General features: G+C 38.5%; 1 protein-coding gene across 1 annotated transcript in view; it reads left to right on the forward strand.

The window, feature by feature from the left end:
- ST8SIA1 (ST8 alpha-N-acetyl-neuraminide alpha-2,8-sialyltransferase 1) overlaps positions 1-16,966 on the forward strand; it is a 150,603-nt gene that overhangs the window by 80,714 nt on the left and 52,923 nt on the right. The window contains exons 3-4 of the mRNA XM_032287547.1: positions 4,412-4,521; positions 11,762-11,854. Of these exons, the coding sequence (XP_032143438.1) occupies positions 4,412-4,521; positions 11,762-11,854 (203 nt within the window). The remainder of the gene's footprint in view (positions 1-4,411; positions 4,522-11,761; positions 11,855-16,966) is intronic.

Below are 16,966 nucleotides of genomic sequence, written 5' to 3' on the forward strand. Positions count from 1 at the left end.
TGCCCTTACAGTAGGTTTTTTTAGTGTTGCCAAGAGTGTTATAGCATACTCTCAAATCCAGTAGATTATTTTCTTCCATAGGTACAAGGAGACATATTTGAAAAGACAGCATGCAATGCCTTAATAAAAATATTCTCTGTTAAAATAGTAATATTCATGTGGCAGTGGATGACCAAACTTCTTTCTATATAAGCATACTCAAAAAGGAAATCTTGCTCCTACATCATTCTGGAAAACATTGACCATTGCCAAAAGAAATTGAGGAGATATTCTTTGAGTATTAATGAGAGTATTATCTCAATTACTTTAAAAAATCCATAGTATTTTCTCAGTTAAGTTTTTTGTCTATAAAGCTTTGGTGTGCTGTTATTGTTCATTGATGTATTATAGTGCCCAGAGAGTGCACTCAGGCACTTAAGAAATATTTATTGAAATGAAATGAAATTGTTTGTCAATAATAAAAAGTCAAATGGCTTTTTTTAAACCCCTGGATTTTTGTTTGAGGGCTTTAGGGGGTGGTATTTTAATAGTGCATGGATATAATAGCTAAGTTTTCTGTTAATAAAATTATTACTAATTGTTAAGATAGAGGTGATAAGTTACTATTTTACCATGTTCTACAAAAACCATGAAATCTAGGCATTTCATGGCTTGAACAAGCCAGGGAAACTCTGCTAAAAGGAGGTAAGAAATGGAAAAGGGAAGGAAGATGAGTGGACTGTCATGCCAGTGGCTTCGTTAGATGCTTTATATACACAAGCTCATATAATTTCATGAAAACCTGTGTGAAGTTATCCCCCTTCCAAGACAGGAAGCAGAATACAGAGGGGTTTGACAGCCCACCCTCCAATTCCATAGTCTCATAATTTGGAAATTAGGAGATAATGTTTATATCCAGGACTATGTTGCTGCTTCCAAAAGCTATTTGTTTGGGGGCCAGATTCCTGCCAGAAAACCTGGAATTGCAAGTCTAATAGTTTCAGGCAAGAACCACTCTTTGACAACAACTAAGGGGATTTTTAGTTGGCTTTTATAAAGCAAACTAGATATTAGTTGAGGATGAGTGAACCCAGATTTTTCAAATAAGCTATATGAAAATAGATATGCAAATGTACATGTATAGCTTACTGAGTTCAGGTTTTTGTCCTTATTGTAGAAATAAATCTATCTTTTTCAAGGTCATCAGTGACCTTCCTGTTGCAAAGTCCAGTGGTAATTTTCAGCTGTTGTCTTACTTAATCTATTAATAGCATTTGATGTAATTTTTCTCCTTTTTCTTGAGACACTTTTTTTTTTTTTTAACTTGGACGATTCTTAGACCTCTTCTCTTTTCCATCTGCACTCATTCACCATCCAGTCTCTTGACTTTAAATACCCATGCTGATCACTCTCTATTTTCTATCTTTAGGAAAGACCAACTCCCTGACTGCATAATCATATTCAGTTGCCTACTTGACATTGCCACCTGGGCATCTAAAGGACATTGTGTACTTGACATATTTAAGATTGAACTCCAAATCGTTCCCTAGAAACCTACTCCTCCTGTAATCTTCCATATGTCCGTAAATGGCAAGTCTATCTTCACAGTTGTTCAAGCCAGAACTCTTGGCATCATCCTTGATTTCTCTTTTTCTCTTGCCCTGTTTTCATTGTATCAGCAAAGCCAGTCAGCTCTTTCTCCAGAGTATGTCCAGAATCTGGCTACTTCTTCCCACTACTTCTGTCACTGTCACCTTGGTCCAAGAGCCACCAAAATCTCTCACAAGAGACTCCTATCTGGTCTCTCTCTTTCTGCCCATGACATTCTACAGCCTGTTCTCATAGCAGTATAGTGATTGCTCCAAAATATGTCATAATGTCACTCCTTTGTACACCAATATTGACTTGATTCTCATCTTAGAATAAAAACCAGTGTCTTTACAATACCCTACAAGGCCATTCAGAATGTATTCCCCAACCTCCCTATTAGTCAACTCTCTGATATCCTTACTACTCCTCTCTCCTTTGCTTCTTCATCTCCAGATACAACAGGCTCTTTGCTCCCCTTTCCCCATCCCAGGAATGTTTTCTTTTACGGTCTCTGCACCAAAGGTTCCCACAGAGATCTGTATGGCTCACTACCTCATCTCCTGCAGGAATTTGCTCACATGCCTTCTTTGAGTTCTTCCCTGATCACCCTTTAAAATTGGAGTTCCTGGGACCAGGTGCAGTGGCTCACTCCTGTAATCCCAGCACTTTGGGAGGCAGAGGTGAGCTGATCATCTGAAGTCAGAAGTTTGAGATTAGCCTGGCCAACATGGGGAAATTCCATTTCTACTGAAACAAAACAAAACAAAACAAAACAAAACAAAACAAAACAAAACAAAACAAAAATGAGCTGGGCATGGTGGCATGTGCCTATAATCTTAGCTACTCAGGAGACTGAGGCAGGAGAATTGCTTGAATCCGGTAGGCAGGGGTTGCAGTGAGCCGAGATCTTGCCACTACACTCCAGCCTGGGAGACAGAGCAAGACTCTGTCTCAAAATAATAATAACAATAATAATAATAATTGCAGTTCCTCTCCAAAAGCATCTGTTAATGCCAATGCTTTCATTCTTTCCAGAGCTCATGTCACCATCTGACCTACTGTCCATTTTACTCATTTATCTTTATGTATCTTCTGTTTTCCACTCTAGAATGTAATCTCTGTGGGAACAGGAATTTTTACTTATGTCCCTGTCACCCAAGGCAGTACCTGACGCATAGTAGGCACTTTGTAAATACTTTTGGAATAAACAAACAGCTACTTTTTAAATCTTCATCTAACAAATTATAGCTCTAACTAATGTTTTTCCAGTGTTGATTCCAAGCCCTCCTCTGTTTCTTGCCCATCTCTCCTCTCTGGATCTGCTCTGATGTTTGTTGGACTGGTCTCTGGTGTAGTAATGCAGGAAATTCTTAACTCTCTGCTGGCAAATGCTTAGGCATTACACTTTATATACTGTATTTTTATCAACAGTATTTTCATAGCTCTGGCTATTCCTTTGACAACTAGAAAATCAAAGGAATAAAATCCTCTTCTCATGCTGCATTAAGTGGCCACCTCAGTTACCAACGAACACAGAAACTCCTGGAATTTTATTTTTGGTTAACCTCCTTCCCGCCTATATGAGGCCCCACAGTGTATATTCATATACTTATTGCATTTATTCTTTTGGAATAACCCATCTTATTTCCTTGAGATCCATCTAGGGTGGATCTCAAGGAAATAAGTTGGGTTATTTATTTATTTATTCTTTCAGAATAACACATTATTTGCTTGAGATTCATCTAGGGTGGTTATTTTTTATACCAGTTGTGTATATGTAAGGTCTTCCCCCAAAGAACTCCAATTGCTTTGCATGGTTTGAGCAAGCAGGAAAGTCTGTACCTGGCAGTTCTTGCTGACCCAGCTAGAAGTGGCTGAATGACGCATTTCACTTTCAGGGGCTATTGCTGGGTTTTCATATTCATACTATAAATGGCACACTCAGATACACTGAACATTTTCTTTGCAGTCCACTTCAGTGTTGCCAGAAAGAAAGTCACATGCTATCTGGTTCTGTGCAAGTCACTTGCCCCTTAGTGGCTCCTAAGTTCTAGACAGACCCACCCAGAGTGTTTATTTGCTCATAAACACAGCATTACTCTCAGCAAATACTTCTGTGCCTTTGTTGCTTTCTGTGCCTGGAAGAATCCTACTTATTTTTTAAGCTTCCTCCCAAGTGAGAAAGCTTTCCCTGAGTTGGCTCAGCAGAAATGCCTTCTTCATCCTTGTGGATTGCATCCCGTGTGTATCTCTTTGGCAGCAACTTCAGCATTATAATGGAGTTTGTTACTTAGCTTTGTATTTTCACACTCTTATCATCCCTTTCTCTACTCACATACCAAATTGTGAACCCTCAGGCCTGTGACTTGTGTCTGCGTGTATCTATCCCCAACAGTTAGCAAAGGAAATGTTCAGAAACATTTGTCGAGTGAGTGGCTGATTGTATGAATGAATGAAATTGCAATCACATGGGAGAATAGAGCTCATTTGTTTCCAGCTTAATGGCTTTAAAAATAATCCTATATTTAGTTTGTGTTTCTTTTTAATTTTCCCTAGCGAACACCTTCTGCTATGTGCATGGCCAATTGTAGATGAAAAAAATAAATGTTGTTATATTTAAATACACTTCAGGAACAGTTTTTTAAAAATTTGCTTTTTAAATTTCAAGGCAACAGACTAGTGTGTTCCTTACAAACTTCTTGGCATCTTTCTTTTCACATGCTCTTTTTTTGCTCGACCCAGTCTTCAGTCAAATTCCTCCAAAGGGTCTGCTGTAAACAATGATTTTGTGAGTGGTTGTGTGTTCTTTGCAGTGAAAACCCGCCTTGTTTTCTGTTGCTAGGCAACCCCATTCCAGCTGCCATTGAAGAAATGCGCGGTGGTGGGAAATGGTGGGATTCTGAAGAAGAGTAGCTGTGGCCGTCAAATAGATGAAGCAAATTTTGTCATGCGGTAAGAGAGAGCACCCACAGCGCGGCCTCTGCCTTCTCTCCTTTTCCCCACCCCTCCCGTAAGCCCTGGGGCTTTTCAAAACTAGTCAACTGTGATTAATCAGTTGTAGCACGCTCCTTAGCTTTACTTCCAGCTCCTAGACAAGCGAGCTTAGGAAAGGGGTAAGGGGGAACATGCCCCAAGAAAGTACAAAGCCAAGAAGACTCAGTGGAGATATCCACTCTGCTGTGAATAAAGGCAGCAGTGGAAAGTGGAAAATCTCAGCTCTCATTTTAGATGGTAGAGTCAGGTGATTCTGACTTTTTCAATTGTTCCTTCCCTTAAGGCTAGCTCTCTATGAATAAATATCTTTATTGATTCATTTTATTTTGTTTCCTATTCTTCTTAGTTTTTTCACCAAAGCATTTGTAAGTAGCAAGTGGGATCTGAAGAGGGATTAAATATTTGAGTGGGTAGGAAAACTGGAACAAAGGAGCAGGGGTAAATTTCAAAACAAGGAGGATACTTGGTAAAGGGACTGAGCAGAGTGGTGATGTGCACATCAGTTCCAAGATAAACAGGAGGCCCCCACGGGAGCATGAAAAAAGGTTGCTGAGACATATTCAGCCAGAAGCAGACTGCCAAATTGTAGTTGCATCAGCCTGCACTGCTGGGTGATTCTGCCCAGACATGCTTACCAGCCAGGTATAGAAGGAATGACAGCAAGTGATTGGATGAGGATAGGTTTGGCATTATCTGGGTGAGAGGGAAGAAGGACACAGAGTGACAACATGGGGGGCTCTGGCTAGAGTGGGTGTAAAGTGACACACCTTGAAATCTGGGCTGGGCAAAAAGAAGGCTCTGAGATGAGTTAAGGAGAAAGGAAAGGAGCAAATGATGGAGTCATTCAGAGCAGGGATGAGGTAAGGGTGGCTCCTGGCCATGAATGAAAAAGAAATAGAAGAAGAAGAAGGTAAAGTCAAAGAATGGCTTTCTGGAGCATCTGGCGGATGAGTGGACATGTTGTAGAAAAAGAAAACATTCATTACTGAGCAAATAAGGGAACCTTGAGGACAGACTCTGAGGGGCCTTTCAAGTGGACCCTCAAGCCTCACTGAGGTGGGAATGATTACGAACCAAGTGCCAGCAGACTCCGTGGCCAGGAAGGGTGAAGACGGCAGCAACACCAAGGACAGAAAGCTGAGCGAGATTCTGCATTCCTGTTTATTTTTAAGTGTAAATGAGTAACAGTCTAGGAGTGGAAAAAAGGTATCCAAGAGAATGCTAAGCAACCTCTGAGCCCTGAGTTAAGTAGGGGCGGGAAGAGTAAAGACTTTGAGAGGGTTTTAGGAGAAGCCATGTAGTTGTGGGGGCTAGGTTCACTCTCACAGTTGGTCTCCTTGAAAAACACTTTTTTCTCACATGGTGACGCCTGCAGGAGAGTCTACATCCTTCTATACTCACCCTTCCTTTGTTCAGGTACCCCCATTTGTATTTTTCCGCTATATTGCAGCTTTTCTTTTCAATATATACAAACAATAGAAAAATGGAAAAAATACAAATGTAGTTCTTTTAGTTCCGGTCAATGCAACACCTGCTCATTGAGCACCCATGACATATGGGCCTTGAGCTGGGTCTGGGAATGGTGTGTTGAACAATTCTGTAATGGATTTATATCCTGGAGATGTGCTTGCTACCATGGGGGAATTCAGACACATGGGAGCTTCTCAAGAGAAGTGGTGTGTGAGCTGAGTCTTCTCTTCATTTCACCCTAAGCAGAGAAACAGCCTGGGTTTTACTCAAGGGTCCAAGGTGAGAGAGACAGTGAGTGCTGTTGCAGTGTCATGAACAGTGGAAAGAATGGCGTGAGATTGAGCCAGAGAGGTATTTAAGGCATAAGAGTGGAGAAAATCACCTAGAGGGCATGGATAGGTGAGAAGAGCAGAGCCCTGGTCCACCTTTAGGCACCCTCTCGAGTATTTTGGCATTAGGTGAGGCTGAGGAGCCAGCAAAGAGGACAGGAGGTAGGAAACAGGCCCTTGTGGTTGTTGACTAGGCCTGTGACCTACAGTGCACTGTTTTACCCTTGCTGGGGCCTAGCTTTCTAGTTTGTAGGAGGAAGCGGAAGTAGGCTAATTCCTCAGGCCTTCCCACTGTGGCAACTCTTACTCTATTGAAGACTGTGTGAATACTGTATCATTGTGACACCTTTTATGTAGTTTAGTTTAAATTTTCAAATTGTTCCTGAGTATGATTAGTTTATGTGCTGCTTCCAAAAATTATGTAAGGAAGAAGAAATAGATAGTATTCAACTCATAGACTGAAAGAAGTTAAGTGATTTCAGGTGGCCTTGATATATGTAGAAGTATAAATGTACTTCATGCAGTATAATAAATGTATTCTTGTATTATTCATGAGTGTGTATGTGTGTGTGTCATCCATTTGTGAAGATGGACATTTACTAACGTGTAGAAGACTAGGCTTAAGTACTGTAGAGAGTTTCTATTATTTCTTGTGGGCTGTATTTATCACAAGCAGAGAAGACTTTGTTAGCCTTATATGCAATCTGGTGTTGACATATTCAAGTTCGGAATTAATGAGCACTTCTGATTAGAGTACCTAGCACAGTATTAAATATAATGTTTATAAAATATGGGAAGATGAGGGTTGAAAGAATTCAAACAAGGTAGCACCATAATTAGAACTATGTATGCATATGCCTTTGATTTAATTTCAAAAGTAGTGCTGTTTTCATGACATATTTTAATTTTTAAAAGCCTTATGTATGGTTTAAATTATAGGAGTAATAAATGTTGATAGATTATTATTATTATTATTTTTTTGAGACGGAGTTTCGCTCTTGTTGCCCAGGCTGGAGTGCAATGGCACAATCTCGGCTCATTGCAACCTCCGCCTCCTGGGTTCAGGCAATTCTCCTGCCTCAGCCTCCTGAGTAGCTGGGAATACAGGCATGCGCCACCATGCCCAGCTGATTTTTTGTATTTTTAGTAGAGACGGGGTTTCACCATGTTGACCAGGATGGTCTCGATCTCTTGACCTCGTGATCCACCCGCCTCGGCCTCCCAAAGTGCTGGGATTACAGGCGTAAGCCACCGCGCCCGGCCCCTGATAGATTATTTTTAAATTACTTCAACATTTGTAGATCTATTAATAAATGGTTGCTTAATATGCATTTTGGGACATGCTTAATATATTGAGATAATATTATATATTCTAAATTAAGCATTTAATGAATAAGTATAGATTAGAAAGCATGTCATATGTCTGGTCCAACACTGTAGGGTATGTGATGGACAGATACAGTAAGAGAGAACATTCAAAATTAGCTCTGCGTGTACACAGTGATATACCAGATTGCAATTCAAAATGTCTTTTAGGACTAGGATATAACAATTTCATAATTTTCTTTGCTTAAATTCAAATACATGAAAATCAATTTCCCATTTCTCAAAGTAAACATTTGCTCTGTAGCCAAAAGCAATACTTTAAAAAATAATATTGTTGAATTCAGTTTATTGAGAAGGGCTGTCAGACAAATGTAAAAGGTATTGGATCCTTAAGAGGAACTGGTTGACTCAGGAACATGGATGAGGCAACATAATTTTGGTGCCTTTTCAATTATACACAAATGCATGTTTTGCATTCTCACATACACAAAAAGCATTTAAAGTAATTTTATGATTTTTCTACTTAAAGACGTCTTTCTATCAAGCCCATTTCCCACTTACTTCCACTTCCCAATTCAAAGAATATTTATTTCTCATTAATTCTCTGATTGGATCTCTTTTAGGATTATGAGCACGGTTGCTAAGACGATTTAGCCATTATCTGTTAATTGTGCCAACAAGTGATAATGTAAACTTTGAAACTTATTTTACACCACAATTATGCTTTATTAAAACAAATTGACTTTATTAAATGTGCCTTTTGTATACATCTTTGTAGTTAGCAATTTAGGAGTTGAGGAACTATAGTTATGTGCTTTTCCTAAGAGAAGAGATACAGGAAAGTGTCGCAGATATTTGCACTTAAAGAATAAGTTTACCCAGAAGAACTTACACCAAAATGTATTGTGATTATTTTCTGTAAATGCATCAAAATTTACATAAAATGTTATCTTTTTGGTTTTAAGCATTCCCCTCTGTTATAGAAGATAATAAACACCTGCAAGCTTTTCTTGAGCTATTACTCTGTGGCAGTAGATACGAAGAGACCCAGACACATGAGCCATGGAACACACAGGAAAACAAAGTATTTACTCATGAAAACCAGCTTGTTTAACAACAAAACGTGTTGACAGCACTCCCCAGCAATACTCAGTTTATACTTTTAGCATAACATAGCTGATTCTCACATGCTTCCAAGGGCAATTAAGATCAAAGCTTCTTTAAGAGACAAGTATCCAAATTTTAGTCTGTGTTTTATCCTGGAAGTCATCTTCCTCTGTGCAAAGATCAATTACATCACAAGACCACAGTCAGTAACCACAGCCTGATGAGCCTCGCTGTTAATGCATGAACTCACTCCCTCATGAGAGTCCGCAGGAAACCGCATGGGATACGGGGCAAACACTAGACTGTAGATGCCTCAAGAGTAGGTTCTGTGACTTGGGCTCCACCCAAAGTCCCCATAATGCCCACTGTGTTTGCTTTCAGTGGGTATTCAGCAAAAGCCACTGACTGGTTAACTGGCCTGTGGGTAGCTGCCAGAAAAACCAGTATCTTATCACCAAAGAGCAGATAAAAGGAAGATTCTAAATCAACTGAAACAAGTTTCCACCCAGGATGCCTTGATGTGGTGATAGTCACAGGGTAAATAAGAGACAAAATCAGAGAACTTGAGCTGGTCAGCTAAGTGGGTGCCTGGATACTGGGGGCAATTTGTAGGGAAAATTTAGTAGTTGGGGAACTAGAAGAGACTGCAATATTTGTAAGATATCTTTACCTACAAATAAATGAGGCTTTGGTTTACTGAAGTAATAAAAAGTTACAGGTGCCCTAATGTGGTAGGAGTCAAGTTAGAGATACGGTTGGAGAGAAGAAATGAGGACACAGTAACGAAAGAAAATGTAATGGAAACTACAGGCTCATTGGAGTTTTCATAGATAATAAATGTATATTTAATTATTTTTGTATGCCATTTCTGATTTGTGACATTTTTGAATATTTATTGAGTGTACACATCAAGGTTAGGGAATTTTTATATTATATCCCTTTTTTAGTCCTTACAGCAATTCAGTAAAAGAGGAAAAATCATTATCCTCATTTTATGTAATGGAGAAACTAAAGTCAGGCAAATGAATTAACTTGCCTAATGTTCCACAGGCAGAAAGTCATGGGATTTGAATTTGCAGTGGTCATATTTCCCATTGTAAGCATTCGTAAGACACTGTGGCCAAAGACAGCAACAGGGGCAGGGTGGTGTTTGTGGGTGGGAGTAGAGTGGCTGTTCCATCACCAGGGAAACATCACCTGTGCTCTTTCTTTGGCTGAGCTGGGAAACTTCTTTGCATGATGAGCCATTATGCCTTTACCAGTAACCCATCTGTGCAGTGACCACACACACAAAAGTCAGACATGCTTTGATTTAAGTGAACATGGCCCTGAAAGCACTCTTATAATTTAGATTGTGGGAAAATAAAGAAAAACCTCCCAACAATATATTAATTCCTCCCTGACTTCTGAGGTTTATGCGTGTGCAGAGGTACTGTAGGTCCTCTGTCCTCTAGTGTACCACGCTCTGCTGAGCTCTAATTCAGGTATAACAATGTCTGTCCTACCTTCTCAAAAATATTTTGATTTATTTTGTTTGTTTACTATACTCCCAACTTCTCTTTAGGTGAATTAATTACCTTTGAGTCTCCAAATTTAATGCTGATATTCAAGTTCAGGTAGTTCGAATTCTATTTCAGTTGCTAGCTGATAATCAGTATTTTGAAAAGAGTATATCTCTGGTTGAGGGATTGTATGTTGGAGTGAAAATGGTTAATGGTCTTAAAATTTGTAAGAAACCCAAAAGAGGCTAGGTGATATAAGAAAAAATATATCAAATCATTATTACCTAGTATTACACTAAGTTCAAGGCCAATTTAATACAAAATAATTTGCAAATAGTGACATCTTTTGATTGTGTTTTATTTTTAATTCTATTTGTAAATATGTAGTCTGCTCAACTGCCAGAAAAATAGAAACTTTGGGTTTCATGGCTTTAAAATCCTAGGACATAAGCAGGATTGTCAGGTAACATAATTGTAGGAACAAACTAAAATCTACAACTTTAGCAGCTACATATTGCCACATTAAGTATTCCAGAGTATCCCTCCCTTCTCAATAAATATTGTAGTTTAGTTTGACTTACTAAAACCCTTTGACTGCCGGAGGCATTAGAATTGCTTTACTGAAAATACTTTCAGAAACCTCAGGGGGTCTAATGTGGGGTGAGCTCCCTGGTGGTTGATTAATACTTTGTCTCCTAAAATACTGCTAGGTTTACATGTTGTTTATACTAGCCATTCCACAAATAACAATGCAGAATCAGCAGAGAAGTTTTGCTTTGAATTTGTATATCCACTTAACAGTAGTGGTTGTAACACAGGTTCTTAAGATTACAGCAACAATCTACCATGAGGAACTATTTCATTCATGAGTAAATTAGATTAACTTGGTTATCCAGTCCATAGCCAGTTTTTGCTGTTTTGTTTTACTCTTGCTTTCTTTGGGGCTGTGGGGAGGGTAGAATATCCTCTAGCTTATGTGAGAATCATCAACTAGAGAATGAACTGCACTACTAGCCACATAACCATTTGTATTATATCTCTGGTTGAGGGATTATAATTCCCTTGTTGTGCTTTGAACACAAATTGTAATTGCAATATTACTTTAACAGACCTTTCAACTATGTCATGTTCCAGAATAAAATTTAAGAAATATGACTCTAAAAAAAAAAATATTTTGAATGGGATAAATACCCCCTAGTTACTGTCTCTTCCTTTTTGTAGATCATTTGCCCCTTTGGCTGACATTTCCTTTCTTCCTAAACAGGAATGGTTTTTATGACAGCACTTGGAAGATGCTGATAGTTAATTATTCATCTAATGTCTATTAAAAGCGAGAGGTGTTAAAAAAAAAAAGCAGTTACTTGCTAATCAAGTTAGCTTTAATAAAATTCCTATACATATTATTCTAACTGATGATTTAAAGTATGCAAATCATTTCAAAAATGTTCGTTCTTGTTCCTCTAGATGCAATCTCCCTCCTTTGTCAAGTGAATACACTAAAGATGTTGGATCCAAAAGTCATTTAGTGACAGCTAATCCCAGCATAATTCGGCAGAGGTAAGAGTTTATGACTTCTGTTTCTGAGGAATGAAGATGATATCCTCTCAAGTACTTAGCATCTCAAAGGCAGTGAGCATAATTCAGTTTGGGAAATCAAGAGGAAAACCATCTGGAGAGGCAGGAAGGATGAAGAAGGGAATTGTAAATAAAGCAAGCAGGATTATGGGAATCCAAACAGTATTTATGCTTCCTCTAAGATTCTGTTTCTTGCCTTTAGAGATGGTAGAAGTTACATGAGGATCAATTGTTTTGCTTAAAGAACAGCAGAATATCCTGCTTACTCATTACTGCTACTTTTCAGTTTGTTGGCTTCAGTCCCAATTTGTTGATTGGCAACTGTGAACCGAATTAATATCAAGAATAAAAACAAAGCAATGGCCAATCCACTGCATATGCAAGCATTAGAATAGCAACATTGTCAGAATGTGCTAGAATGTGTGATAATAGTATACTATATTACATTACATTATATTCAATCATATTTGGGGGAGTGGATGTAAAATTCTTGTTCTAGTGTCAATTCTGGAAATCTTGAAATTGCTTGGAATCTTTGAGGCTGCCGTGGGAGCTTCGGGGTGGGGGGTGGGTCAGTCTGTAGTTGATGAAGTGCATCAGCGAGCTATCACCTGTTTCTCCAAGGACTGTTCATCATAGAGAATGAGTCCCTCTCCAAGGAAAGAGGAATCAAGCATTGCTTTAGGCCCTCCTGTGTCCCTAGCAATTAGGAATGAAATATCCAGATGTTCTGGGCCCAGGCCCTTTTCGTAATGAACAATATGTGTGTTCACTTATTCACAGTGTGGCACTACTTGTTTTTGTTCATAAGAATTCTCACAAAATAGATATCTAGAAATGCAATCAGCTTTTAATTTTGGCAGATACTGTGAAATTACCCTCCCCAAATATACCATTTATCTTCAGTAATGGATAAGACTGCTTGTTACTTATATGGAAAACAATACTATATGTGAAAAAAAAAGAAGAAGGACACATTATGCACTACTTAATTTGCATTTTTCTGAATATAAGAAGAGTTGAGTGGGTATTGACTATTAGTATTTTTTCTTCTGCCCCTTTGTATTTTTGGCCTACTTTCAACTTGCTTTTAAAAATTATTTTTCTGTAGCTATATAAGAACCCTTTATATTATGGATATTAAGTCTTTGTAGCAAATATTTTCTTCTAGCCTGTCACACATATTTTAACTTATATTCTATTGTAATTTAAAATTTTTATGCAATGAGATGTTAGTATTTTCCTTTATGGCTTCTTTTATAAAAACAATATTTCTTTGGATGATCTTTCATACCCTGATGCTCCTCCCTTCCATGAAAAAAAAAATTCTGAAGTTTTCTAATGCATTTATGGTTTATATTTAGAAATTTAATCCATGTAAATGTATTTACTTTTATTCTTACAAGAGTAATTTTATTGTTTTTAAACACAAATATATGTCATTATAAGAAATTAAACAGAAAAGTGCAAAGAAGAAATAAGAGAACAGAAGAAAATTTTTTTATTAAAACAATTTATTTTTAAATACCATAGATTCACAGAAAATTGCAAAAAACAATTTACAAGAAGGTTCTATGTTGTCTTTGCCTAGTTTCCCTCAAAGGTGACATCTGTGACTATTATTTTGATTTGGAAATAAAATAACTTTTAAGAAGGAACACATGTTCCTTTGGTGGGGAATGAAACGTTCGATATATTGTATCCAGGAGCAGAAGATTCTGTTTTTTTTCTACCTGAATATGTACAGTTGGTATAAGATTTAAAAAGGAATGTGAAAAAGAATGTCCAGAGCAAGATTTAGAACAAGATGAGGAGAGAGGGAGGAAGGAAATGAGGAAGGGAGGGAAAGAGAGAGATTTGTTTTAGGGAAAAAATGTAAATACAGAGGAAGGAAGGACAGGATCAAAAATTAAATTTTGAAGAGGAAAGTAGAAGTTGTTGGTTAAGACTTAAGCTCACTATGAAGAAAACAAGCATGGACAAACAAGAATTATTACCAACATTGGTAAGTATTTAGTTCACATTTATATGTTCCAGGTTCTGTGCTCTTTATTAGGCAGAACCTGGCGCTTAATCCTTAAAACAATCCTAACAGTCAGGAACTATTTTAATTTATGCATTTGACAGAAGAAACATGTGATGTGGTGAATCTAGGGACCTGCTCATACACACAACTGCTAATAATTGCCTGGACTTCACCCAGGCCTCTCTTATTCCAAAGCCCATGCTCCCAACCAGTGACCATCTCTGAGAGAAAAAAAACCCCAAACTGCTTTCTCCTCTGTTCTCACACTACAACACAGAAGACGGTGAAAAGAACTGTAGGGGGTTGGGGGGCGTCTGGCTCTGTCCCGTGGCCAGCCCCCACGCTGAAGCGGCAAAGGTCTTCAATCAACTCATTAACATGTAAAAAGATAGCACTGAGGAGTTTCTAAAGATTTTAGGAGATGCATACCAGGAAATGAGATCGAAGCTCTCGAATACATATTTCGCGATATTTCACCATCGCACCCTCTTATCGTTTTTTGTAAACCATGAGTTGCACAAGGAGACAATAGAGTTTTCCCAGAATAATCAACATAGAAGATTTCTGGCACCAATGTGTTTGTGTTTTTCCCCCACACACCAAGCAAGCAATCAATTCTGCAGCAGACACCAACGGGGTATCTCCAATTCAATTCCAACACTACCTGCAGATGGTGTCAGATCCCACAGGTGGAAGGCTCAGTCCCACAAGACCACCCCCCACCCCAAACCAGAGTTGGTTCCCCCAACTCTCTTTTCGGGTTTGATTAATTTGCTAGGGCAGCTCACAGAACTCAAGGAAACACTTGCTTACGTTTACTGGTTTATTATATTACAAGGGATTCAGACGAAGGAATGCGCAGGTTGAGGTATGGGGGAAGGGACATGGAACTTCCATGCCCTCCCTGGGCACAACACCCTCCAGAAACCTCCACCTTCTTATCTGGAAGCTCTCCAAGCCCTGTCCTTTCGGGGTTTATGGAAGCTTCATTATGCAAGCATGGTTGATGAAACCATTAGCCACTGGTGATCAACTTAACCTGTAACCCTTTTCTTCTCACCAGAAGTCAGGGAGTGGGGCTGAAAGTCCCAAACCTAGAATCCTGCCTTGATTCTTGCCAGTGACCAGCCCCTACTCTGAAGCTGCATAGGGTTAATCAGTCAACTGATTAACATCCAAAAAGGTATTACTCTGGAGTTGCTAAAGATTTTAGGCGTTGCATTCCAGGTAAATATGTTATAAGATTACACCATCACACCCTTTGATCTTTCTCCATGATCCATGTGTCACACAGGAGACAGTAGAGTTTTCACAGGTTATAAATCATTTTGTAAAAGTGAGTGAAAGTTTCTTCACTTTAAAAAGTGTATTCAATGTAACAAGGTTTCTGTTCAGATCAGTATGTGCATACCAATTCCATTCTGTGACATAAGAAAAAATTGCATTTACAATAGCATCAAATAATATGATATACTTAAACAAGAAAGCAAGTCCTCTTTGGAAAAAATATGAAATTTTACTGAGAGACATTTTAGACAACCTGATTAGCTGTACTGATAATACCATGTGCATAATTGAAAGACTCAGTATTGTGACAGCACCAGGTCTACCCAAATCTATCTACAGATTCGTTGAAATTCCAATGGAAATCCTAATGATGCATGCATATGTATATGTGTGTTAAACTTAAAATGGTATACAAAGAGCTGAGAATAGCAAAGAAGCTCTTGAAGAAAAATGATTGGCAAAGTTCCTTTATAAGATGTTAAGACTTATTATAAAGCTATTATAATTAAGATAATGTGGCTCTAGTGCAGGGATAAACCAATTGAGCAGTGAAACAGAATAGGATACTCCCAAATATTTCCACATATATATAAACCATTATATATGACAGATGTCATATTTAGATCAGTGAAAAAAGTATAAATTTCAAAACTTGTTAGGATACTTAGATTACTTATGGGGAAAATTGAATTAAATTAAATTAAATTAAACCTCTACCTCATAACTTATACCAAAAATTATTTTCAGGTGGTTAAGACCTAAAAATAAAGCCACTGGGCATGGTGGCTCATGCCTGTAATCTCAGCACTTTGGGAGGCCGAGGCTGGTGGATTGGCTGAGGAGTTGAGACCAGCCTGGGCAACATGGCAAAACCTGGTCTCTACCAAAAAATACAAAATTATCTGGGTATGGTGGCACATGGCTGTAGTCCCAGCTACTTGGAGGGCTGAGGCAGGAGAATTGCTCTAGCCCAGGAGGTCAAGGCTGCAGTGAGCCATGCTTGTGCCACTGCACTGAAGTCTGGGTGACAGAGTAAGACCCTGTCTCTAAAATAATGATTATAAAATTAAAAATTAAACCAACTAACAGTATGGCTAGGGACACAGACATAGCAAGTAAAACTATAAGGAACAATAGGTGGTCACTTCTCAGGGTAGGAAGAGTACTGGGTTCAGGTGTGGAATAATGGGACTTCTAGATTGCTGGAAGTGTTCTTTTTCTTGGCCAGGCTGGTATAACATGGATATACACTTCATAATGATTTCTTAGGCTGCACATATATGTTAGATGCTCTCTTCAGTATTTATACTTTACTAAAAACATCACAAAAAATATGCTAACTAATGGAGGACTGTACAACTTTTGGTTAATTTTAAAGGTTCTCAATTCGCTTTTTTGATAAAAATTGAATTCCAGAGAAGTATACTAGAGTGTAAGTTTTATATAAAAGAGATCTCAGTGTCTTGAAAATAAGGATTGATAGATTTTTTTTTTTTTTTTTTTTTTTGCAACAGAGTTTCACTCTTGTTGCTCAGGCTGGAGTGCAGTGGCACGATCTTGGCTCACTGCAACCTCTGCCTCCCCGGATCAAGGGATTCTCCTGCTTTGGCCTCCCAAGTAGCTGTAATTACAGGCGTGTGCCACCACGCCCAGCTAATTTTGTATTTTTTGTAGAGATGGAGTTTCACCATATTGGCCAGGCTGGTCTCCAACTCCTGACCTCAGGTGATCTGCCTGCCTTGTCCTCCCAAAGTGCTGGAATTACAGGCATGAGCCACCAC

The sequence above is a fragment of the Sapajus apella genome, unplaced genomic scaffold, assembly GCF_009761245.1.
Source record: "Sapajus apella isolate SASKATOON/1434 unplaced genomic scaffold, GSC_monkey_1.0 scaffold2, whole genome shotgun sequence".
Classification (NCBI taxonomy): domain Eukaryota; kingdom Metazoa; phylum Chordata; class Mammalia; order Primates; family Cebidae; genus Sapajus; species Sapajus apella.